This window comes from Dufourea novaeangliae, unplaced genomic scaffold (genome assembly GCF_001272555.1).
Source record: "Dufourea novaeangliae isolate 0120121106 unplaced genomic scaffold, ASM127255v1 scaffold84, whole genome shotgun sequence".
Lineage (NCBI taxonomy): Eukaryota > Metazoa > Arthropoda > Insecta > Hymenoptera > Halictidae > Dufourea > Dufourea novaeangliae.
Genome location: NW_015373964.1, coordinates 1,439,702 through 1,467,642, shown reverse-complemented (window position 1 = coordinate 1,467,642; position 27,941 = coordinate 1,439,702). Strand labels below are relative to the sequence as shown.

At 36.1% G+C, this 27,941-nt stretch overlaps 1 protein-coding gene across 1 annotated transcript; it reads left to right on the top strand.

Annotated features, from left to right (window-relative positions):
- The first annotated feature begins 264 nt into the window (after window positions 1-264).
- On the top strand, window positions 265-27,899 carry LOC107186672 (thrombospondin type-1 domain-containing protein 4-like). The gene is given in 13 exon segments (XM_015574599.1): window positions 265-322; window positions 18,213-18,360; window positions 22,173-22,339; window positions 22,525-22,621; window positions 22,895-22,943; window positions 23,040-23,164; window positions 23,347-23,476; window positions 24,263-24,506; window positions 25,243-25,443; window positions 25,722-25,883; window positions 26,967-27,143; window positions 27,547-27,747; window positions 27,750-27,899. Coding segments are annotated over 13 exon segments (1,893 nt in total). The 5' UTR covers window positions 265-280.
- Window positions 27,900-27,941: the final 42 nt, after the last annotated feature.

Here is a 27,941-nt window from a genome sequence, read left to right as displayed (position 1 = left end):
TGTAGACGCGCGTGTCCCAAAGTTCAGGGAATGAGAGGCCAGGAAACGAAGAAGAAAAAGGTGTACAAGTGATATGTGGAATCGTGATTTCGATGACAGTCGAAGAAACTGAAATAGAACCGAAGATCGTGGTGCAGTGCGAGAACGTTTGCCCCGGTTCGAAAGAAACGATGAAGATTATTTCGCGAACCGGTCATCAAGTTCATCACGGAGAAGACAACTGAAGAAGTCGCCTACGATGACGTCCATACTGTGAAACAGACAGCGAATCTTCGCCAAGATGGATCGAGCTTTCCTGTTCGTTCTATTGATCTCTTTAACGGTAAGATCTAATTCTATTATAGAATACAATTTCCATTAGTATCCAGTTCTACAGGGAGTAACAAAAATGTTGGAGAACCCGCAAATAGGAGCCTCGTGAGATAATTAGAAACAAGTTTTTCCTCAGCGAAAATGTTATCTGAGGCTTTGTTAACGAGATATTAACGAAAAACCCCGACCAATCAGACCGTCAGTTTGCCGGCTGAGTTCCCGCGGTAAGGTTGGCTATGCGCTGCGATTGGTAGCCAACATTACCGCGGGAACTTCGCTGGCAGACTCGCGCTTTGATTGGCCGTGGTTTTTCGTTAATATCTCGTTAACAAAGCCTCAGATAACATTTTTGCTAAGGAAAAACTTGTTTCAAATCACCTCACGAATCTCCCATTTCCGGGTCCTCGAACATCTTTGTTACACCCTGTATATTTCTATCGATTTAAATTTAATCTTGAAAGGTTTAGTCACTACTTAATGGCTGAGACACTTCTGGGCCGGTCCCCATTTGGCTTGAAGTCCAATGCCAAACTCGTAGATCAAATTAATGTGCAGTCGTTCGTGCGCGTGCTGAACGCGCACGATAGGGAAGAAAAAATCGAAAACCATGAAGCGGCCCCCTTTGAAGCTGAATTCAAAGGACAGATTTCTTTAACAGGAACACGTCACCGATTTTCTAAAGAACTTTTGTACGCCCGTTTCGAAACTGTAGAGTAATTCGTCACGTTGAACGCTTTAAATTGGCGAAATGTTCGCCGCGTTAGGGTTCGAGTTTATGATACCACTTCAGAAGAAATTCTTGGTGTTTTTATATATATATTCTACGCTTCCTGAATTTTCTATTTAGTTATGTATTCCTTAGATATGTAGATGCCTTTTTGCACGATTCACCACTGATCAGTTCTGTTCGTTTTAGCGTTGTTATATTCATTTTAGTGTGTTGTTTAGTAATGTTACAGTAAAAGCGTTTATTCCGTAAATGTACATATTTCCTGGTCAATGTATGCACTTCCTAATCTGGTTAGTAAATGTATTCACAAGGAACGAAATTTGTACTTTTACTAGTAAATGCATACATTTACATTTCTGATTTAGAAAATGCACGCACAAACAAAAATGTATTAATTTCAATAAACACTTTTGCTAGCATTTGTTCGTATGAATCATATAACTTATAAATGGCTTCATAGGGTCGCGGCTTTACAGTTTACATTTATATAGGTATGCAGTTAATTTCACGGGTGCAAATCATTTAGGTTATATTAGTAAAATGAATAAAAACAATATGAAGAAAACTTTTCTATTGATCTTTGTAACTGATGTTCCAATTAATTTTGTTAATCCAATAGAACGAATACTATAAAAATGGGAACCGTTTCAAAGTCGACGTGGTCAATTGGACCCAGTGTTACCACGACGGAAGTCTCAAGAGGTGTGACTATGGAGGGTTAACAGTGCGTTTTATCCATCTTACTTGTTCTAAAATCAATTTATAGTATTCATTTCATTCCCTGTTAGTACTGTCTAAGAAGTATAGACCAATTAAATACAGCAAGTTCAAGCCTTAACTCCTAATGAAATTCAGAGGCCAATGAAGTTCGTTGGATCCCACAGCTATAGGCAAAAACGATGGAGTATGGGGGCAATGGTGGCCTATCGTGCACATTGCCCAGAAATATTGTAATTTATACGCTCCACGAAAATCGTTGTCCCGCGTCGTCATCCAAAGTGATTCGTTGAAAGACAAATTACAGGATATCTGGCGCCTCGTGCTTCAAGCCCGATCCGTTCTCTCAGCACATGCTGAAAAGCACGGACCCGTGGAGCTCTTCTTTTTTTTTTCTTATTCCCTTTTTTCCTTCTTCTTTCTCTTCTCTCGCTTTTTTTCTTCGTTCCTTGTCGTTGCCCGAAGAGAGACCCGATGGAGAAGCGTCTCTTGACTCGCGGCAGCTTACCAACCACGGGGGCAATAAAAAGTGTTACACGGCTGTCTCTCGTTCGTGTCACGATGATAAGAAACTCTTTTTTGGGAGCATCTCTTTATCCGTGAGTGTCACTAAAATTCGTCGAGAGGCGTGTCGGTGTATTTTTTCCTGACACCGTCGGATCGGTTCGTGTGGGAGCTCCCCACGAAAGGTTCCCCTCGAGCTTTGAGCGGTGCATTTGGAATGGATTCCAGAGCCTTGTTCTACTTGTAGATTAATTTCTCGAGTGGTAAAACGTCGGTCGTTCGTTTCTTGTTCTTTCGAGTTATTCTTCTTTCTGGATGGAACGAGCCTTTGACCCTCGTGCACTGTTCGATAAACTATTGTATTCACTGGACCTTGAATTTAATTGATTCAGGAAATATATATTACTGGACAAATGTTTTCGGACAAAAACCTTTTGCTGTATTATTTGAATTAGGGATACCATCGATGTTACATTAGATAATCAATACCTGTCTTGCCAAATTGTTATTTTCTTAGGTCAATCACGCTTCGATATATTTTCTAAGTTACCACGTTGAAAAATTGTTTTCGTTTGTATTGAATGTATCGACTATTTCTGTATGTTCACACATCGAGAAAGTATGGATATCACACGCTCCATTTGAGCGATCTATGATTTTTCGTTTTGAAATGTCTGACAAAGTTGTGCCTCGTATCAACCTAGAATAATTATAATGAAAATGTAATATGATGATCTCATGAAACTCATATTTCAGATTATAATTTATGCTTGTAAACGAAACGTCCGTACGTTAGTCCAGTTAAGTATGGGTAAAACTTATTTTATATTTTGTAATATGTAGGTACCCCGGGTAAATTTTATGAAAGCTAGCGTCAGTTTAATAGTGATCTTTTGTAATATTACCATAAATACGTACAAAATGAAAACTCTTTTGTGTTCGAATTTATTTTTCCGATACTGTGCATACGGGTATATTTACCTATCGCTAGATTATAATATATTATAAGCTACTGATTTCAAATAAATTTACAAATTTCTATAATAAAAAATATAATTAGGAATCAAACACTGACTTCAAGTCAAATTAAAAAGGGGATCAAATGTGGGTCCGTTTACACTATAAACCGAGTACTTTTTCAACAAAAGAAAACAAATTTCTAAATATAATCTAAATCATATCAACAAACATCGATGCTTCATAATAATGTCAAATATTATAGGATTGGTGCTATTCCAAATATTAAATGCACGCAGAAATTGTGTATGTAAAAGTGTACAATATCTTCTCATGGCCCTACAGGAATAATAACAAGCTACAGTCTGTTAAAATTGATTGTTCGAAAAGTACATTTACAGAATTCGGTTTTCGATATATATTTGCTGTAATAAATTATTAGCATATTCTAAACGATAGTGAAATGCATTCTATGCATTTTCAACGAACCCGAAATGGCGCAGATCGCGTTCGGCGAATCGACACAGCTTGTTCCATGCATGCAGCGATGTTTTCCCGTCATCCAGATAACGAATTGTCGCGGATATTCGGCATTAGTTTAATCAGCGTTATTATTACCACGTCTAACGAGGTCCGTGTCGTCGCGGAAAGGTAAATAGTCCTCGTGTATTCCTTAATGAACGCCTGTACTTTAAAATTACATCGGATACACACCAGGATTGGCGAGCGTCTCGTTTAAACCGGTCTTTTCGTGCCCATTAAGAACTATGACGAATAAAATAATGATGGAAAAAAATGTATAATGCATTACTGGAACGGAGACCGGGTTTCACATAAAACGTAGGTAAATTTTACAGAACAAAGAAGTCGGAATTAGAAATGATCGGACAACTACGCTATAAAAGGAATTCCCGTCATAAGGCAGGAATAAACAATATTTGCAGGCTGTTTTATGAAATAAGGGTATCGTGTGGTATTAGAGCAGAAGGAAATGGTATTGCTGTAGAGAATAACCAAAAATGGCGACGTACTCGTCGATGCAGAGTCTGGGTTAGGAATATTGCTTGTACGTCAACCACTCCCTCGTTAATTATCATAAGAGATATGCAGGCTGTCCTATCTGTGTCAATCAAGCTTTTAACTACTGCTTTAATATGTATGTACATTGATTTCAGTAAATGTGAGTACAAATCACGCGTACGCAAATATAGATAATATTCTAATTAATTACCATGTCATTGGAAATTCTATGAAATTAAAAGTATAAATATAAATTTCAAAAGGTTGTGCCATTTTTTGTGTCAAGACATTTAAATGAATTTGAGTTGATCAAATAATTGATTACTCTGACACGACTCGTCACTTCAGCTATATATTTAATTTCCTATTTTTTCCCTCGATATAAAGTTTTTGAAAAAATAAGAACACAAAAAGTAGAATTGGGAAAATGATAACATTAATAAATATAGATAAAAGTCTCAAAAGTCGTAGGATTGCACTTGAGTTCGAAGACAGGTCAAATCCCAGTGACATGAGCCCTCCATAAAATTATAGTTCTAATAAAATAAAGGGGCATATTTTTGCAAGAAAATGAACTTCTTGTTTTATGGGGGGAATTGCCTATAAGAACGCTGAAAATAAGCTGATCTTTGTGAATTTATTACAACAGAAACCATAAAACAAACCATTATGAAACGTTCAGTACTCTATATTTATCGTTTAAAGTTACAAAAATCACATTTTATTAAAAATGTCGACTGTAAATGTCGCTATTGAAGGAAGTTGCTGCAGCCTCGCTGTCGGAGGTATAAATTGGCGAGCATTTTAGCTCCTTCGAATTAGCCTCAAATGGAAAACTCAAATATATTCCGTATTATTCGTGAATTATCGTCGATGAACCAGACATGAACATTCTAACAAAAAGTAGAAATTTTAGAAATTTGCAGATACTATAAAATAAAGCTATAATTTTTAGGATTAGCAGTCAAGTCCAAAAACTACTAAAATTCCATTTACTTAAAAAAAATATAAAAAATTCGTATTTGTATATTTATTTCTATTGTAGACATGTAAAAAATTGTCTACGATCAATAATTACACCATATTCAACATCAAAGGAAAATTTGAAAATACAGCCTTGCTTTCACGATCGTTCCCGTACTAACATAAATCCTGCTTACATAAAAAACATATAAATAATTTGTATTTGTATTTTTGTTTCTATTTCAGACATGTATAAAAAATTGTATACGACGAATGATTACACTATATTTAACATCAAAGGAAAATATGAAAATTTAAAGAATGCAGGCTTGTTTCCACGATCGTTCGCGTAATAACATAAATCATAGTGCATAATCACAAGGGATCAAAAAATCAGCCACGCACGTTCATCAGCAGTGGACGCACTGCGTGGTCCTCCTAACGATCGATTACAAAAACGAAACGGCAAGTAATCCTTTTGACGAACAAAGAAGGCGTTTTATTATCGTGCCTCGACTGTCGCTCGTAAATAACGCGGTTTAATTGCGTGGACACCAAGCGACGCCGATATTTTTCATCTTGTTGCGAGCAATGCGTATTCTTAGACCGGTCAGATATCACATTAGAACAGATTCAGGCGTGTATACTACATCCCGTGGCGCTTTTGAGTGTTGCAGGAAGCAGACTTTATCCTTGATCCGAATTCACCAAGCGAACCGCGTGCCCGTGTCTTTCGTTTCGTGGGCGACTGTTCATTAATCACATGAATTGTTATCTATTGTAATATTGTCCACGTTGGTGCTCCAACGTGTCACGCTGATTAATATAAGAGGCATAAGAACCAGAAGACTTTATTTGAGTCACCTTCCTTGGTATCATTACCGTTAGATATCTAAGTCAATCACCTTTGGAAAAAGAATCGTATTCTTTATATCTGTCGTAGTCGAATGAATAATGAAACTATCATTGTCGCGAGAGGAAGCTAATAAAAGTATAGTTTTTTTAATAAGAAATTTGCAGAAAACGTGTATAGTTTTTGATCGCTATAGATCGATACGGTTATGAGAACATGAGGACTTTTCGAGGAATAAATTATTGATGAAACTTTTAATAAAAAATTTAGGTCATCTAACTTACAATAGGTATTCGTAATGTTGATCGGTCACAGCACTTTTATACAATATTGAACTAAAAAATCTGTAAGAATAGAAATTTTATGTTAGAAAGTAGTATAAAAATTGTACGTTTTTAACCCTTGCACATCGAATACCGGGTCTACATGCATATCTATTTTCCTTTTCATTATTTAATAAAAAATTTGTGTTTACTACAGAATTTTGGTATCAAAATATAGTAACATAAGTAACTGAACTCTTACTATGAGGCAAAATGACCTGGCATTAAGAGAACGTATGACTGCTGAAGCCTTCAGTATGCAAGGGTTAATTACTACAATTAATAAAAGAAATGTACAAACAAAAACGGTTACATAATATTAATATCAACATGTTCTCTTTTATAGCTTACAGTACAAGAAAGTCTTCACTTCAGTGTTACTAGTTATTAAATACACAGACGTTCGAATGTTCCGTGACTTTTCGACTTCTTTCAACTCAAGTTTCTAGGAATCTTCTACGATTTCATTCTTCGCGATAAATTACGTCTGGAATTCTTCGAATCTTTTCGTACACGTTTATCAGTTTGCCTTTCCATTACCAGCTAACAAAAAACGAGAATTTACAGTGGTATTCAACTCTGATAAGTTCAAGGAATTCATCCGCGAACGTACACGATGCCCGTGTACGAGTTGATAGTTTGATAGATCGAATTAAAAATTCGATATATATCCTCCACCGTGAATTAGCCTGCGTGCGACCTATCCAGGAAGCAGTCGAGTGTTACCAACGTTTCCTCGTTTTCGTGTCACGAACGAGCCGTGCGCTTTCTAGGCTGGGGTATTGTAATAAATTAGAAATGTTTTGTAGCTTCCTGTAAATACCTCGCCGGTGACATCTCCTTTATCATTATAAATAAACGTTACGTCGCGACAAAACGTCTTTATAGTTCTCTAACGAGGTACACGTACATGTACGTCTCATGAATTACAATTGTCGGAGAGCATTGCCTCCGAATGACAGACAGGTCCTTAAAAAAAAAAAGTTCAGAATATAACCAACGATCGGTAATACGACTTTTCTTGTTCGTCGTTAAATTTTTTTACGAGGCTTTCAATTAATTTTTCGCGAGTTTTATTATCGTCAGTTATTACGCAGTGGAATTTCATTCTAGAACCGATAAAAACTATGGTTTTCCGTTTTTATTTGATCTTTCACGAGGCACATGACGTCTCAATTAAATTTTCTTCTCCGTTACATAATCAATTTGTTTTTATACACGCTTACACACGACTGACAGTGGGAAGATATTTATTCTTGTACCATCGCTTTCGTGTCTCGTTTCTTCGGCAACGTTACGACACGCGGTTAGTGCAGGGTCATGATCATGCAGGTTGCAGTTATTCGACTTTCATTGCTCGTCGTTCTCGCGTCATTGACAGCTTTCTCTTCTGCATGCGATCAGTTTTTCCCACTTTTCAATTATACATTTACTCTGCACCCCTTTTCTAAGTAATTAATTTTAACGTACATGTATAATTGACTAGATGACGAACCTGAGGAATTTACATCAAACTGGTATTGTAATTACAGAAAGATGTAGAAAAACTTGATTGCTTCCGTAACTCAGTAAACGAGCAAATTTCTTTGGAATCGAGAATCTGTCAAAACAACTAACTGCTCCACTTTTTACACCTCAATCTAAACGTCAATTACTCATTAATGCTTTCTGAGGTTAGAGCACCCTTGATGTATTTAAAAAATACCACATTTTTGGGAACTTAATTATAACTCACAGAAACACCTTTTTTGATTAAAGTTTTCTAATAAAGACATTTATGAATAACATTTGGGTACTTAAAAAGGGGGGTATAAAACTATAGGGACTTGTAGTACTCGTCGAGGGATGTAAAAAATCTCTAATCAACATAGGTTCTAAAATCAATGCTTTCGGTGTAAAATTACCTTTTATAGTTACAAACGTTGGATATCGTGAGTTTCTCCGTATCATAGGGAATGTAAGCAGATAAATTGGCTTACAATTAAACGTACACTAATGCATGGTCGTATTACAACAGCCAATACGAGGTATAGACGTAATATGTGAAAATATTTGTCAATATGTGATCCGCAGATGAGTTATATATTGAAATAAATGGAAGACATATGGAACACCAATAACAAATTTAACAACAAACTTTTGTATTTCACTTCGAAAGGATTAATTTTAGAACCTATGTTGATTAGACATTTTTTGCTCCACTCGGAGAGTACTGTAAGCCTCTAAAACCTTAGACCCTTTTCTTGAACACCCTTTATACAAAATTTGTTCAAGTTCCTTTACAAACAAATATGGCGGTCGAGAGTATAAGGCATAAGTTACAGCTGGACGGTGTATACGTAATTTGTAGACTGCGAATTTTATGCATCTATAGCCGACGAGGCTCTGTGAAATACAGAGAAAGATAGAACTTCCATCAGATGCAATACATTTTTTATGTGGTTCTGAACTTAGTAAAATGCTTAAAAAAAGTGAGAAATTCCTACATTTTCTCTTGTTTTTATGAATTACATTGAAAAATGTCATTTTGCATAAAAATCTGCAGTCTAGTAATTTCTAACGAACTGGTTTTTCAGACAAAATTTGAACAATGGATTGTAAGTTGTCAACCGTGAAAAGTAGAATTTTTTCAATACCCTAATTTTGATCAAACTTATATCCGCAAATGAAGGCCCATTTTCTTCCAAAAAATGAACTTCCTGCGTCAAAGTGTCATTTGTTAGTTTTCAATCAAACTGGGTCCAAAGCGACTCAGTCTTCGCCGAGCAGAGATTAAACGAAAGCACCCGAATGGAAGAGCAATTTCCCGCGTGAAATGAACGATGACCGTGTTCCGAGAATCGTTTCACGGTTTCGCGGAATTCCATCCTTCTTTTCACGCCTCTCAACCTGTTCCCTCGGTTGCCGGATATAATTGACTTTCCCCGGGAGAAGACCGGATTCCGTGGCGGCGTCGAATTCGAAATGCTTTTTCACGGTGGTCCCTCCTCGACAGGGTTGAAGAGCGCGTCGAGGAGTAGCCTTCGCGTCCAACACACGTCTCGTCGACGCGGTCCGTTCGTCTGTCCGTTGGGAGCAATGAGAGGCGACTTGCAACCTGCTCGGCTGGCGCCGGTTACGCGTACGCATCTTGTAATGCGCGCACGGGACGAGAAAGGGATGAGACGGGGAAAGGCAGAACCGATAGCCCGCGAATAACCGTGGTCACGTGCACCGTCATCGCGAGGCTTGAGCGTCGCCACGGTGGTACATAATGGTTTATTTTTTTCAAATCAGTCTATATGTAATTTTTAAGTAAAGCTCTATTTTTTATATTCTTCGCAATGAAATTCTCTATGGATCTGTCGAACCTAAATTTTCAATTTCATTTGTTTATATTTAACGAAACACAGATTTTTAAGATGATCAGTATTTGTGGGCTTTTTTAAGGGCATTCTACCCGAAATCGGACACTTCTTGAAGTAATATTTCGGGTTTTGTTGACACTTGGATATGCTGTAGCCTTTAGTGATACATTCCTAGCCTAGCTAAATTAAAAAATAGGCATTAGTACATATACATATTTATATTTAAAAATTGTTACATAGATATACAACGAGATTAGGTCGGGAATATTTTACGCGTACGGTATGTTTGATTCTGCTTTTCTGAAAGGAAATTATTGAGAAAAAAATGCATCTTTACGATAAATTTGACCGTTAATTTATTGTTTTCGAGATACTACGTGTCACGACCGTAAAGTCAGTTGTATGAACATCATGTTATGTACACAATGGATTTCATTTTAGTTTGGCAACGTGCCATTCAAAATCGGACAGCTTGCGCCGAGTGCATAGAAATGAATCAGATTTACGTGCCACTTTGACAACGGCGACATCGTCAATGACGGCAAGGCGATCGTCCCGATAACATGAATCGAGTTCGACGTTTATTCCTGTTGTGTTATTTTCGTGGTCACTAGAGCCGTTTAATCCCCGACGTCGAGGATTCGGAGCACAATATCGAACCCGTACCCGTTCCTTATGGGGCCCGGGATGATTCATTCGGCCCTTTCGAAGCCGATTATTAATTAGCCGATTATCTTAATGACTCGGCGTTACGTGTGTTTCTTTTTCGTTCGATCGTTAATGTCCTCGCGGCGAGGAAAGGCTTAACATAAGAGAAGTGATATATAGATCAACGTGGACACCTTGGAATTTGAAAAATAAGAATATGGAGATGGTGAAGTCGGAAGTGGTGGCTGGTGGCATCAGAAAACTTGAATGGGACTTTATAAACTAAGAAAAATTGTTTATTTTATTATTGGTATGGTGCAAAATAAATAGCTGGTTGATGTATTAGTGTTTGAAAGCATTGGTGGCGTAAGACAATAAATATGCCTTTGAGATATTTAGTGATTTAAAAAGAATCTTGTAGTATGAATTCATTATTGAGATGATATAGTGAAGGTACTTAATACGGCCTATGTTCTTAATATCGCCACTCCTTATATCTCGCAAAGCAAGCACTAAAATTGATCAGTCATAGACTGAAAAATTGCTTAACCATATGCAAGAAGACATACTGTAATTGTAGTGTCAAGTGATCAACAACTAAAGGAGGGGATGCATTCGAATGAATCTTAATAGTGTAAAAATTTATTGTATTGTGACAATTTTTCGGCATATTCAGACAAAGTTAGTCTTAAAATCTGTCACTGCATGAATATCTACTAGAAGTATCTAATTAATGATATACTTAAGGAATGTAATCCATTCAAATATATTTTTTAACGAAAATCGCGTTTTTCTTATATCAGTATGCCTGTTCTCAATACCACCCACCTTTTTTAGTGTTCCTAATAACAAATTCTTTTTCCAATACAAAATTTTCGGACCAACCGAAATTAATTTCGTTTGTCCAATATGTACATCCTATTTCTATATTTTTATAATAACAAAAATTTGTAAACATAAATCTAATGAAAAATGTATCAAAAAACATTTATATAGCAAGAAATAATAAAGAGACCTATGCAAATGAATTTACAAACTCATACAAAAATGAATTAATTAATAAGAACCTGTTTTTTGCATATCTTATGTTTTTTTGAGTCCTAATTAAAAAGTAGGTTTCAACGGTTCTAACTTAGGTATACTACATGAAACGCGAATAATTTTTCTTTACTTTGAGACAAATCACATACAAAAATATCAATTATTATTCAATTGGCAGTGATTTAAATGTTGCTATGTAGGCGATATTAGGTACCTGCACCCTACTAAATCCCATCTTGAATTATTAGTGAAGTTAGAAGATATATACCATTTCTGTACAAGATAGAATGAGGTTAGAGCTGCCTTCCTACGTTATTAACTAAAATTCATCAAAAATTTACTTAATCCATTAATTCTTTCAAAGACTCATATGGTAAATACTGTAGAAATTCGTCAATTAATGTTTTGTACATCGTGTTAAATGTTGAATTTCAAATTGCAGAGGGTATTACTTCATTTAGCATGACTATCGAAAACACTGATTAAAAAAATTTTGTTGCAAAAGATTTGTTAATTTCTTAATTCTGAATAATCGAATTTCTGATTGGTCTGCTTTCACGATATTTTCACATTCAGCACACGGGGATTCCGTCGCGATACATTTGATATCAATGCCCCCGGTGTATTATTCAGGCCATTCGGAAGGCGGTTTTCATTCGAATCAACTACACACGTGATTCCCGAAGCGAAGCACGAGGTACGGCGGCTTGTTTTATCGCAGTGTAAACACCTGACGTGTGTTCGCGCGGGGCCCACTTGTAAATGTAGCCCGGAAGAGTTATGACTTGGTTATTACAAGTTAACGCGCGCGACGTAATTTAATGCACTTTAACGCCTCCACGAATTTATGTTCCGTGGCGTACAGTTGTAATATGTTTTTTAGTAAAAAAAAAAAGGAAAAGGACAGGCTCGCGAAACTGACGGCTCGTTCTACGCGCAGATTGTACGGGTCACCGTGTTTCTTCGCCTATTTCAGTCACTACCAATGGAATAAGATTTCGTCGCTACGCTTTTATTTATGCATTGATTCCGCTGTAAAAGTTTAGCGCCGATGTTGTCATTCGATAATAAACTTTTATACGAAACCATTGAGACGATAGGACATTAGGAATTTCGCTTTATGGTGACCTATTTTAAACCTCGTATAGTGTTTTAAAAGCTATTATTTTACTACCCTTTATGCTGCCCCAAAGCAAAGGTAAAATTCAATCGAGAAGTCGTGTTCACCTATCAGTAGGTTGTAATGCACGTTATCTGTTGATGTCATATTGGTCCACAAATTTTTGTAATAAGAAGCACGATTGAAAATCGAAGCTTAATATTTAGGGCAAACTGACCCAAACTGTGTATAAAGGTTAAAATAGTTTCCTCTTGAACGAAGTATATACTTTCTTTTTTTAGGTGTTCGACTTCTCGGTCATTAGCGCCTTTTTCGATTAGGTTATATTTCTTGCTATACTTTGGAGTCCTTTAGGAATTTTAGGATGTCTCTTATGTGATCCTGAGACGTTAGGATTGAAAGACAGTTTAGTTTGTATTAGCGAACTATATTATTTCTATCGATAAAATAAATATCTTTTATTTATAGATAGCTCTGATTCAACAACAAAAATTTTCAGAATATTAAGAAATTTCGACTCTACTTTTGAATCAGCCTCTACAGCCTAGAATTCCTTGTACCAAAGACTCCATGGTGGACGCTTGACCAGTAACGGCGATCGGCACCAGATCTCAAAAAGAAAATATTTAAGTGGACACTAGGGGTTGTTACATTTATTTACAGGTCTTTGAGAAAATTGCTTTATGCATATAAGCCTTTCGAGTAACTTATTATCCTCGGTGTGTTCGTACCGAATCGTTACGTAATTAAGATATTCCATAAATTTCATTGTAATTATAATCTATCGAGGAACGGTTATAAATCACGGCTCGGTGTCATAAATATAAATCCTAGATAACCATCGATGGAAGATAATGTTAACGTCCGGTACCACCGGTATGATACTCTCCATCCATCGCCGGGTTAATATCGAACGATCCGAACGGGGACCTGTTTCACGTCGTTTGACATTATCGAACGGTAATCGAGACCCGTGGCCGTAGACCGCTCATTGTTCCCCCCCTCACTTGGTTCCATTTATAAATTCGCTCATGCGATATTCATACAATTAACATCGATCCCGTGTGAGCAACAAGTAACTTGACATTCATCCCCGGGTTAATCCAATCAGAGTGTGAGGAGTGTCACTTTGGGCGCGGCTTTATATGCACGTTACTGATTAGCTTTTACTGAAAAAAGAAGTGTCGCGCAACGGAACAGCGACGCGTTCAGCTCTGTCGGCTATCAAGGACAATGGTGGACGATGGTGGAACGACGAATCGAACATTTTTTCGCGTTGTGTTTACTGTGGACGATTGCATCGAACGGGGTTTATGCTGAATAATTTGGAAGTAGGTCGTGTTTGGCGATACGAACATGTTTACAGTTTAAAAAAGTAGCAGTTCAGGGATTCATAGAACCCCACTTCAGAATTATTTTCAAAAGAGTTTTTTTCCGTTTAGTTTATTTTACACAATATTTTTTAGCTTAAAACGCTCCTTTATTGTCAGTTGGCAGCTACTAATTACCAGTGGTTCCTGTATACATACATGGATATGTATTTGATCTCATTTCTTTAAGAACTTCATGGAGTTCCTCAAACCCCACTTCAATAGTTAAGTGTTAATTAACAGGTAATACAATATAAAATTAGGATTATGAAATAACTTACTTAAACTTTTAATTTCAAGAAAGCTTCGAAGTTATTACGTACGGGCATAATTCAGTTTGACAATGACATATACGTTCTACTGTGGACAAATCTACGAGTATACACTGAAAAGATCACTGACGGTTTAGAGTAGTGTAGGCGAAGTTGCCAATATTGCAATAGGATCACTCTGTTTTAGCTGATCGAAAAGGGGTCATCTTCCAATATGATAACACTAAGCCTCATGCATCATTTCAGACCAAACGGAAGTTTCACGAGATAAACTGTGAGAGCCTTCTATATTCTTTAGACATATTCCTATTAGACTATCATTCATTCCTATTTTTATAAAATAGTTTAAATAGAACAAAATTAATATTGGTGAACGTGATGAACGTCAATACAATGAAATATCCAGTGGTGTAAATATTATAATACAAGTAGATGAGTTGCCCACAGACGCAGAATTAATCTAAATATAAGATAATATATAAAATTCATAACATAGTAAAGGGTTTTTACCAACCAATACCACACAGCAATGTAAACAGAAAAGAAAAAGCAATTATGCCCCGGCTAAGAACTGGTCACTCTAAAATTACACATGAATGTACTTAATAAAACAAACAGAACCACGTTATTGCAACTACTACCACAAACATATGTCTACCAATCATCTTCTATTTAAGTGCAGAAGCTTCAAATCACAAAGACGAAAAGATAACCTAAACCCTGACTTAGCTGTCATTTCACAGAAACACTTAAGGCACAAAATTAATTTTCTGTAAGACACAAAACTTTACTCTAAAATCTGATTGCCTTAAACATCGTACTCAGACTGTACTTCGTTGTTAATGACGTATGACCTCTACCAAATTGTAATTTCAACATATCTTTTTAAAAATACATAATACGAATAAACACTTCATATACTCACATTGAGGATACATTGTTCCTTCAGATTTGGTAGTTTTAAAAATTTTCTTGTATAAAAATAATCTGTTCTTCTGTTTCTGACAAATATAGGTCTGGCAAAAGTTATGACAAAAATATGGTGAAATTACAGTTTGGCCAGAAACTTTTGGTAGCCACTGTATGTACTAATCGATGTGACAGAAAGAGAAGAAAAAAAGATATAATTTAATACTAATGACAAGTCAGTCAATCTTTCATGATTAATACATTGTTATACCCTCCGAAAAATTCGTCACCAACAATAAGAGATTAACTGAATAACCGTGCGTCTTGAACCTAAAAAAAAAAATACAACGTCGAAAAATATGTAATAAATCAGAAAACATTAATTTTTATTAATGGAGCGTTCAGTAGTCTTGGCAAGTTTGCGGAACAGTTGTACAAACAAAATGAATGCCTTGACGTCACAGTGACCGTGATGCATCCCCGAATTGCCGCGAAGCGATGGCAGCCGAAATAGAATTGAACGTTCAAGAAAGCCATCAGTGATTAATCACCCAATCAAACGGTAGTAATAGATACGAAGTTCCAGATCCGACTTGAATCACCATCAAAGCACTCGCGGCCACGTAGCCATGTGGTCTTCCCCTATAATTTATACCCGTCTTTCGCGTCCTATATACACATCACGATTCCACGCCCATGTGATGCTAACCCACGTAGAATACTGCGCAATTTACCATACAATATTTCGTATCGTCTTAAATCCTCTTCGTCAAGCGCAATCGGGGGAACAAGCAGCGTACACCGTACAGCCACAATGTTACAATATCCTTCGCATCCTTTACCTCGTAACATTGTGTCCAGATTGACAATATTTCTTATGAATACAAATCACGTGCCGATTTGCATAGCTACTAATCACAACGGAATCTTCTATTCACGGTCAAAGGATCTTCTTCCAGGAAATCATTGTAATTTTTCTTTCTGGTCTCGATTAAAATCACGAATAACTGCATAGCTGCGTGGTTCAGAATACTAATAAACATCGTCGTAGCGGTGCCATTAATATCGATGGCTATTATTCGATGGAAACCACGCGGATGCAACGCAAATTGGTCCTTGATGGTAGCGACGTGTAACGAAATTCCTCGTGATACATCGTCCAAGTGTTCAATGGCCGTGAGTTGCTACTCTCGATCGAACCATCGACACATCCGGAACGTCTCGACTTCCGATTGCATTCACGGTGGAGCTGTCACCATTTCGGAAAGACGGGACGATACAACGCAGCCGGGACCGTAGAGCTAAATTTGCCCTGGGACAGCCATAATTTTCATCGTGGTCTCTCCTCCGTGTCCAAACACGTGTCCAGCGAGAAGGCATGTTGTGACTTACTAATTCGTAGGACTCGACGGTGCTCCGAATCCGCTTGATTCAATAACGCTGCAGGCTGTTTGCACAGACGCGGTTAAGTAGCCACGTGTGTAAACAGCAATTCTGTTTTGACTAATTATTCCGTGGAAATGGCCGGCGTTCTTGAATGACGAGGTGAATGGAATCACGTATTGCGATCTCGCGAATTTCTGCGTTTCGCGAGTCTTCGGGGCTCGCTTGACGTACAGAAGTGTTTGTGCTGAAACTCTTTTTTTGGAGATTTCTTTCCTTTGCGTTTTGATTGATCCTTCCCAGAGTTGGGCAGAATTTTATTCGAATACACAGTGAAAAGCAACAGTATCTAAGGGTGTCGTTCTGAGCTTTAAACAGTTAATGAGATTAAATAATTGTTCGACAAATGTCGATTCAATTCATAAAGAAGTATTATTTTATTATAAAAATTGAAATTTCCACGTTTGAACAGTTAAAAATGAAGAAATACTTTTATTTTTTATTCGTTATTCGAAACTTTTTATCTAGATAATTAGTTTGCCCATCTCTGATTCTTCCAAAGATATAGATGTACAGAAGTGAAAATGGGTATTAGGTTTTTTATGTCGTAAGTGAAATTTCGCGCTTGAATATCTACGAAACGGCGGGATCGTTATTAAAATCAATGTTCAACTTTAGAAACTATTGGATCGTGTAATAGGGACCTTGGGAAGTAGCTCTGAATTTTTCCAGGTGTTTTGGAAACCTATAAGATAAAAAAGAATCAGTCTGGACGTAAAAGACTTAGGGGGTGAAAGAAGCAGTAAAAATAAGGTGGGTCATGGAGGGTTGAAATAGATTTCGCCCAAGAGAGTGAGCTACACATTTGTGCAATAAATATCTGTTTTTATTCATTGTTGTAGTAGTAATAATAAAAGAGGTATAAGTGATAGTGTTAATAAATATTTCCAGTACTGTACACATATATATATTTACACTCTTCGTTCTTAAATTGTGTTAAATATTGGAAGATCAAGACAAGTATTCACGATTAATCATTTTAAATGACAAAGAGTATTACTTGAAAAAAGGAACGATGTTTAGATTTGTATTGTAAATTTCTTTTAGAGTACATATAAGGTAGTCTCTTAGGTTAAGAAACACAAGTAGGTATAGCGAAAAATTCATTCGATTTATGATTTATATGATAATGAAATTGTTAGGTGTCAACGAGAAAACAAAGGATTACCACACTGTTGAAAGTGATTACAGTGATCACCTACTCAAATAACTATGGATCTATAAGGTATCGGCCTCGATTGTGCTGGAAACCTGATCCCTTAATTATTTTAGAGCAACAGATTTCCTTTCAGGAAAGCTGTTGTTTCGTCATCATCCTTGAAGACAGGATTAAAATGATGAATATCTCTGGAAGAATCTAAGTAGCGTCCTATTACTTTTATCAGAAGTAAAATGATAACGGTAAGGGGAAAAAGAAAATGTACACTTAACACATTGGTTTTTTTACTAGATGCCTGATTACTAAAGCGTATTAGAATTCGAAAGTGTTGAATAATTCGCTGAACGATAAAATGCCTCAAGTATTTAATCCTTTAATTACTCTAAGTGATGTAGTCCTCATAACGAATGCAGAATTTGCGAACACGAAATAGCACAAGATCCATTAAGCTTGTCTTCGCCGGTAGTAAAAAATTCAATAAACGCATGTATAATGAATCAAGACCATGCTAATTCTGATTGCAGTGTTTCTCGCGTCGCTGCAGCGGACACCTGATCGATGGGATTTTCACGGAACCGACCTTGGAGTTGGGTTACAATCTAGTGGCCACGGTCCCAAGAGGTGCTCTGGCTCTGAACGTGACACAATTGCGACACACGGAGAATTATTTGGGTAAGGTAGTGACATTGTATATTTAGCGCAAAGGAACGCGTGACCAAAATGCATTAGAACTTCTAGAAACACTTGCTATTCAAATTTTTTTGTCATCTGATCTGTTCTATTATTGTATACTATGTATTAGGTGTACCAATAGGTGATACATAATATTTCTTTAAATTCAATACTTATTTTCGATAAAATCAGAAACCAATGTTATTTTAATGTTATTTATCCTCATTCTTTAATGTACGTCGCCATTTTGAATGAAAAAAAGCGTAGAAAGATGTTTTACTTTTCAACTGTGTTACTAGTTTATGAAGAAGAAGAAATAGTTGATTACGTATTCGTACACCTAATATTTATTTATTTCTTTTACTATCAAATTTCTGAAATCCATAACCAATTTGTGATGAATATACCATTTTATTACCTGACGTTTTTGGATGATGTTTATAATAAAAAAAAAGAACCGAAAAGTTTAAAATCCAATTGTAGAGGCATTATACGATAAATCACTCTTCAAGATGACGGTAATAAAAAAAATAATTATCATCAAGCACTGTAATTAGATATTAAACAAGCAGAAAACGCAAAAACTTTCCGCTGAACCCAATATTTAGATACTCTCAGATCTACTCTATCAGATTGACATCGTCATTAGAAGGTGTCCTTATTACAAGCTTAATGCAGAAGTAGTCTTCGATACAAAAGAAAATAATCGCGATTTATGGAATCATGTATACACGTTCGGCAACAAAGGCGTGAAATTGGCGGAAGACAATAAAGCAGACCACGAACGAACGCGTAACGAATGAAGAGAAATGGGAGCAAACGAAGGTTGCCTGACAATATTGAATCAAGCTGATACACGGAATCCCGTTCGAACCCGCAGCAAACTGATTCTAATGAGCCATGCCAGTAAGCAAATCATCGCCGTGATTGTTCGCGATTGTGAGCAATCAGCTCGGCCCGTTCCGCGATCCCTTCTTTATTTATCAAAACGGGATCTCCTATCCTCAGAATCTGTCCTCCCGGTCGTGCTTTGCAGCACCAACCCCTCTTCTAATCTAATCTCTCCCGTTGCGTGCTAAGTGGGACGTGGCACGACGTTTCTTGCAAATGCAGTGTAACATCTATTGATAGGCGTGTTACAAGCTGCGTTGCACTTTGAGTAACTGGTCTCTGAGATTCCATGATATCTTCTGACGCGCGGTAGCAAATACTGCGACAAGAATGACGTTTCTGCTTATTTATTATTCATATGTTAATTCCTTTTGGTCTGTAAATGTAGTAGTATACAGACACAGAACAATTTTTGACAAATACCATATTGCTCACTCAAGTTTCTACATCACAATTCTATAGGACAATATTCCGAATTTCTTTGTTTTTCTCAGAGTAAAGGGTATACATTTCTAGAGTTTTATTGGAACAATTGAGGAAAAAGATTGAACAGTGATGGAAAAAGGGCACATACGCCAAAACGCTATTTCGAGTAAATAGACTTTAAAGTTCTCATTAAAGAAATCTAAGTAGAATAGACATTTTTACTTAATGGAAAGTAATGAAATTGAAACTAATTTTTTTTAAAGGTGTAGTAACATATCCTTCAAATGTTCTGCAAACAGAGGTCATGATTTGAAGATAATATTTGTTTTCTTTACGAGTTGTAAAAAATTGATTTATTTGTTTTCTTTTTTCTATCAATGTCCTCTAATAAAAGACCTCTTAAAAAGCCGTGGTTAACTTCTTTAGTTCTAAACGTTTATAAGTAAAGCTACATTAGGTCTTAGGGAAAGTTCTTAATTTTAGTTAGTTCGAATAGTTTAGAAAGTTCGAAAATTAATTTTAGAAATAGTGATAATTTGTATCTTTCATCCTAAATATTCGTACAAAAACTCATCGTTTTATGATTAACACTAGAACCATAGAATGCGTCAAAATGACGGATTTCGAATTTCTTGGTTTACAATTATTGAAATCGTAAAGTTATTTTTGTCAGAAATTATATTGACTTGTATTTCATGATACATTTTACATTATAGTATATTATGTCATGCTGCATTATACATATAGTAGGTAGGTACCTACACATGTCGATACATTATAGAATTTTATTTATTATACATTCAAAGTAGTTCTAGTGTTAAAATATAGGTATAAGGAAGAATTTTCTCTCAGTTCTGATATACTATTTATAAAATACATGTGTCTTGCTTATATAAAAAAACAGAAATTCAACATTATTAATGTTTATCTAGAGAAGTATTATTACTGGAGTCGTACGTCTTCTTACATTGATTTATTATTATATTATCACCTGTTAGATTCTGTTCCCATTCGCCTTTACATTTCGAAAGTAAAACCTTTTTGAGTTATTATGAATACAAAGTACGTCGTGTCTTGGATCGTATCTGTCGTGAATCGCATAAATCGATCGGTCATAAAATCCATGCCGGCTGGCGCCCCCTTGTAAAACGTAATTCTCCTCTAAACGATCGCGATCGGGGATTTTTTACGGCGATCAATCGACGTGTCGTAGATCGCTAAGAAGATTAAACGGTACATAGAACGTTTTGCGAAGTGCGGCTATTCTTTGGATCCGAAAGAAATCAGGTAGGTGTGAAATAATGTAAAACGAGCCGAAGGTTTTACCGTAGCGATCAATTTCAGTGTTAATACGAAAGTTTGACATTCGCCTCGCGAATCCATATTCAATTCATGACGGAACGAAAGGCTTTGTTAGCATATCCGTAAAGTTATGTTCGCGGTTCGCCTTTAAGCATCGAATTTACATCAGAAATTGAAACCTTTGAGGAAGCTGTATTAATAGAGTAAAATATGACACCATTTAATATTTTCTAGTATCCTATACAATGATGTATGATTTAACAAAGCATTGTGATGTTACTAAAAAGATTATTCCATGATTTCAATTCACTTCACAGTTTACGGAAAATTTATTAGCCAACACGAACTTAACAGTAACATAATTGTAATTAAACATTTTAGTGAGAAGACAGAAATAGTTGTAACAAAAATAACTGCATATCTAATCTTTTTTGAAGAAAGTGAATGAACTATGCAGAGTGACTTCTGTTGTAATAACGCAATTGTAATTATAATATAATTGGTGTATAATTAAACCAAAAAGTGATTTCTATTCTATTACAAAATGAATGTATGTAGTAATTGTTTATGAAATATTAGTTATAGGTTAGAGACAAAATAAAAAGGCTAAACTTCTGGTTCTATGCAAATGTGGCCACTAATGGCTGCTAATACCAATCTAATGTTTCGTTTAACTACGCTTGAACAGAGATGAAAGACACACAGCGGGTAATCGACGTGCACGTCATTTAGCAAATGACTCGTTTATATTTCTAATGTATCGTATCGCGTACACTGCACCGACAGAATCAGCTATCCCCATACTCAGACACCGTGAATGACTCTGCGTTTCATTACAGGACTGATTATGCGATTTACTTCTCAACGCATGACACGCGCGTGAAATAATTAGCAACGGGGGGCTGTTAAGTCTATCAATCGCGATCGTTCTGATATTCCTTCATACAAATGTGCCATTTCATGCCTTGGAAAGAGCATTGTGAAATGTGCTTTCCTTACGAGATGTCAATGCATGTTGTTATTATCATATCTTTAATTTATGAAAAATATTAAACTAATAATTCTCAGATTTTATATAAAAATGTAAAAACCATGTACCATAAAGCTGAAAGTTGACTGAAAAGAATATTTAGAAAGAAATGTTCATTTGCACTATTCGAAGATAAACGTAAATTTATACTTTGTTGTTTCAGCGGTCAAGTTGCAAAATGGCACCTACTTGTTAAATGGAAATTACAATATCAATTTATCCGGTAAATATCCAGCGGCGGGAACAACCTTTGTGTACCTTCGCCAAGAACATCAACATTTGGAAAGTTTCTCTGCTACTGGTCCATTACAAGAACCGATCGATGTTATGGTAAATAGTTTATTATTTTAAACAATACCACATTCGGATACATAATAGAGTGAAATAATCTATCACGTTACGCGTCAAAAAATTCATTAATCTACGTCGTGATGACACAGCCGGTGCATTCATATAGATTGAAACATATTATTTTATGAACCGAAATATTAATAAAATATTACCATTCCAATCAGGTTTTATATCAGGAACCGAATCCTGGTATTGTTTATCGATACATCATCCCTGGAAATGTGAATGTCCCCACGAATTCTCACTTTGGACATAAAATAGGTATAACACTCAAATTTAAAAGTTTCTGTAGTATTTGGTATAGTATGTATATCTTCTCTATAACTACATTTTGTGGATGTTATTATAACCACAGCACTATATCTCTTGCTTTTTATAATTGCATTTATAGTCTCTAATATAATATAAGACCATACCGTATTAGTAATAATTAAACTGCAAATATTTAAGTGAATTCGCATGAGTATGTATTATTTTACAACAAGTGGAACTATAAGTGTTATTTTAATATTATTGTGTAAATATTATTCTTAGTTTCCAGTAAATCTGGAGAACCTATTGCACCAACTACTCCGCACAGAAGGTACGAATATTTACTTACATATCTAACACCTGAACATGCTTATGGGAACTTCGATTAAAAGACATTATTGATTAAAGTTTGCTCATTACTTTTCAGAATAGAAAGTGGTTCTACAACCAATGATGGAACACAAACGCCATATCTTCCAAGACGATACAAGAAGAGAAAATTCTTATGGAAAGCAAGTGGTTACACCGAATGTAGTAGATCTTGTGGAGGAGGTAATTAATATTCACTTTAAATTTATGAAACTCACATTCTACCATTTTTTTGTGAGGTTTTCATTTAAACTGTCCTGTAGTAATTTTCTAAGATTTTTGTTAAGAATGTAAAGTAAGATTATGTATTCAAGATTATGAATGTTAAATTAAAGTTATTATCTCATTTTTTCTTTGAATGGAAGGCTTCCAAATGATAAAATACATATGCGTACGAGAACACACGCAGTCAGTGGTACCACAGAAAAGATGTCACGCATTAGAAAAGCCGGGAGAAGTTCAAGTACGGTGTAATACCATACCCTGTCCACCCAAGTAAGTAAAACACTCAAATCATTCATCCTTAACCCCTTAAGCGCGGAAAGAATTTTCACGGTGTGGAGTATTTGACTACAAAAAGGTGAAAACAAATTTCCAATTTATCAACTTAATTAAAAACAGAAGGTGTGTTTTTTTTCTTGTAATATTTTTAAAATGAATCGACATGTCGGCCATTTTTGTGACGTCAAATTGTACACAAAAGTATAAGTCAATGTGGATAAAATCATTCTCCCCACTTGACGGGTTAATTGTCCATTTAGAACTACCAACGATTAACATATAGCTGTTTTTACCAGACCAGAAAAGCAACATTTAAAAGAATGCAAATTGGTGAATCAATTAAATTACTCATATTTAAATATACTCAACACACATCACGCAATCCCAACAAAATTTACTCCTCACTTTAAATAATTTTTTATAGAATTACAAAGTAAAATCAGTTTCTTTTTCCTTGGTAGTTCTACTGTTAGGAGAACATTTTAAAGGTTTAACAAGAAAAGGTTAAACAAAGATTCAACAAACAGAAATATTATTAGTTTTCTTTGAGTCAAACTGAAATACTATTTTGATGATATTAACATTTAACTTTTAAAGTAAAAAATACACGAATTTCTTTTCTTTCTCGGGAATTATTGATGATAAAGTAGTTCTGGAGACTGCAGATATCATGAAAATCATAGGGCAAAGCGTTAAAATATCAAAAGATTGAAGATTTTCAAAGATTTTCAAAGTTTCTTTCAAAATATTAATTAAAGCAATTAACTCTATTTTATAAAGATGGAGGGCTGGTCCTTGGAGCGAGTGTTCCGTCACTTGCGGTACCGGAACTCGAGTTCGAGAATTGGAATGCGTGCAAGAAATCAAACCCTCGTTAGTCATGAGAATAGCCGACGGCGCCTGCATGGAACCGAAAATCCTTCCTACGACCGAAACTTGCGAAATGCCAGCGTGTGAATACGACGCGAAAATAACGCCAACGAACGCACCGCCTCCACAATGGAACGTGGGCACATGGTCTTCGGTACTTATCCTTCTCTTATTACACATTTCGACACTCTAAGTCAGGAGTTCATAAATCAGACGTGGTCCAAAATAACAGACATCACCTGTATGATTAATCAGAAAATTCCTTTGGGATTACAGAATATAATAAATCTCTGTCTTCCTTCTAAGACTCTATACTTACACAGTTGGGCGACCGAACGTGTTAATTTTGTTAGCTTTTACATTTATTACCAATGAATGCTCCTTGAATATCTGGGGTATAGAGTGATTTAGAGGCTTTCGAGTATTAATTGAGCCCTTTTGGCTTCCCTAGCTTTATCAGATCTGATACGTGTCATAGTATAATATGCACATAATAATAAAGACAATGATAACAAAAATATAAGATAAAGTCAATTAGATACCATGTTGAATATGTGACAGGTCAAATTTGATATGCTAACTTGTCCAGTATTAAGTTCATCGCATGGTTGGTTTCTCGAAAGTTGAAAAAAAGCAGGTATTAGTCCATAACTGAATACTAATTCTAATAGTTTAAAAAGAAGAAAATACGATTCGTGTATAGGACAGAATAATTACGTTTACAAGAGCCCGTTATAGAAATAAGTGGCCTAAGAGAAGAAACAAAATCCAGAAGTGAATGTATCATGGTTAATCTTCCATAAATCCAAGTAACAGAAATAGTCTACAGTTAGAATGCAGATTGTATCGAAAGCAACATATGACACAAATGATTTCTTCTTCTATCAAAGTGCTCGACGTCTTGCGGGCCAGGTAAAAGGACGAGATTCGCAACTTGCGTAACGCAAGGTCTTCCTTGCGATCTCGAAACAAAACCTGATACTCAAGAAGCTTGTGATTTTGGACCTTGCACGACCAAACCGCCACCAGTGAACGTTGCCTCTACGAGACTTCAAAGCCCACAATGGTTGTACACCGAATGGTCTGAGGGGGTAAGAATAGTCTCAGTTTCTTATTCAATTTTTGCCCACATGATAAATCAGATAGCATTGTTCAATTTCCTGACTGAATACATCGTACTTTGCCACCTGGTTGAAGTCTCGAAATGAGGTTTTAAAGAAACCTTTATTCCCTGTTACAATCTGAAGACACTCTTGTTTCATTTGACCCTCACAACTGACCTTGATAATCTCAACTTAATTGTGTTCCTCGCGGGTCCTGTTCTGAATTTTCTTTATCGATATTTTGTGTAATTTTAATAACTTCGCAGTGCTCATCCGATTGCGGGACTGGCGTGCAAACCAGAAAGGTTTTCTGCGAGAACAGCTCCGAGGAAGAATTCTGCGACCAATCGACTAGACCGGAAACTACGAGAACCTGCTCCAGTAACAGGACCTGCAGCGGGCAATGGTTCACAGGACCTTGGTCTGAGGTTTGATTATTATCATATCCAGAGGCATCAAAGACGAAAGCTGATGTTAACTTTCGTGCTTGAACGATAATCTTTAACTAATTACCGAAATTTAGATTTGAATCACAATTCAGATAAGGAAGTCTATAATTTATCTCGAAGTCTAACATGTATTCGGAAATCATTATTATACAGGATGTTCGGCAATTGGTGTCAGAAACTTTAAGGTGTGATTTTATGTGTCAAAATAAAACGAAAATCAAGAATAAGGAAATTGTGTTGGAAGCTTCGTTTTCAAGTTATTAATCGTTTAATATTCAGGCTAAAAACGCCTGTAACCAGGCAATGTGCGTACACGCGGTAAACGTACGGCACGACAGTGTCGGTAAGTACACTGACGTCGCCTAAAAAAAGTATATCCTTACCTCATAGCCAAAATATTGACGTATAACATTTGCACTCGAACTTAGGCTGTTTTCTTGCGACACTTCATAAAAAACCACAGACGAAACGTTGCACGATGTTAAGCCTGAACACAGAATAAGCACTAAATAAACTAACTTAACCTAAACTACAACTCACTATAATAAATAAATTAAAAATTATTACGATCAAAAAATTCGAGATCTATTTCGACGCGACTAGATGTGTTCGCGTTGACGACTGTCACCGAACTACGAAAACATTACTCGTATTCCACAAGAAGGAGAGGAAAGTAATAAAAATGTGTAAACAGTGAGAGGATACATACCTACTACCTGTTCTTAGGTAGGATCGCCACCACTCGCGACTGACCTGCAGATGTTGGGATTATACCAATGGACAGGGTATATTTTTTCAGGGGACACCAGTGTACCCGTCGTGACTGTTTGGCTAATAAGAATAAAGGGCGTATTTTTGTCAGTGATACCAGTGTATTAACTACGCAGGTTGCCTGATATCAGGCGTTTCTGGCCCCAATTTTTTATTGTTAGTAACTTAAAAACAAAACCTCCATCACAATCTCGTCATTTTTTATTTTCGTTTTATTTTAACTTGCAGAATCACCTCTGCCACGGAACACTGTATAGAGATGTAAATGTATATTTCTTTGTTTCTTTTCAGTGTTCCACAGAATGTGACACAGGAGAACACGTCAGAGAAGCCGTCTGCGTGACCACCCTTCGCGGATCCCTTCGCGTGGTCCTCGATATGAATTGCCCAGCGAGTAAACCGGAAACGAGAAAACCTTGTAACGGACCTCCATGCACGTCCACGTGGTTCATATCCGATTGGACAGAAGTAATTCAAAAAAATTCATTTCTGCAGATGATATTAGTCTATTATTTATTTAATACCTTGAACACCGACTACAAAGCCACCCAAGTATAGATAACACAATTTGTCGAATATCACAATATTAATACTTAGAGTCAGATATTAACAAAATTAAATAATTAATCAGATAAAACAAATAAAATAAATAGTTTAATCAGATAAAACAAATTTGATAAGTAATGACTGTACACTTTCTATTTTGTTTAAAAAAAAAAAGCTTTTGTCTTTCCGTAATTTCTATGGATTTCAGTTTGATAACCAATGTGTTAATATTATCGTTAACATCACTTCTTTGGTAGAAGATTAAGCAAAGTTAACATTGGAACCAATGGAACAGATTTATTAACATTTTTTGCAACGATTTCAGTGCTCTCGATCCTGTGGAAAAGGTATTCAGAAAAGAGAAGTGAGATGTCTGAATAGAGATGGCCAATCACCTGAGCCTCACGAGCTCCATTGCAAAGAAAAAGACAGACCTATAACCCGAAGGACCTGCAACGATTATCCTTGCAGGGACGACGTCCACGGATCCGAGAATCATCACAGAGTCCTGCAAGTGCAAGACTACTCTTTCCATTTTTAGTTCTAGATGAAAATCCACATTGCAAGGACAGTATATCGAACTGCAACTTAGTCTTACAAGCTCGGCTCTGTACTTATCAGTTCTACCAACAACTTTGCTGCCTTTCGTGTGCCAGAGCGAAGCAGGAAGCAGAATAAGCTGTAACCGTTGGAGCGTATTTTCAATGTAAATGTAACATT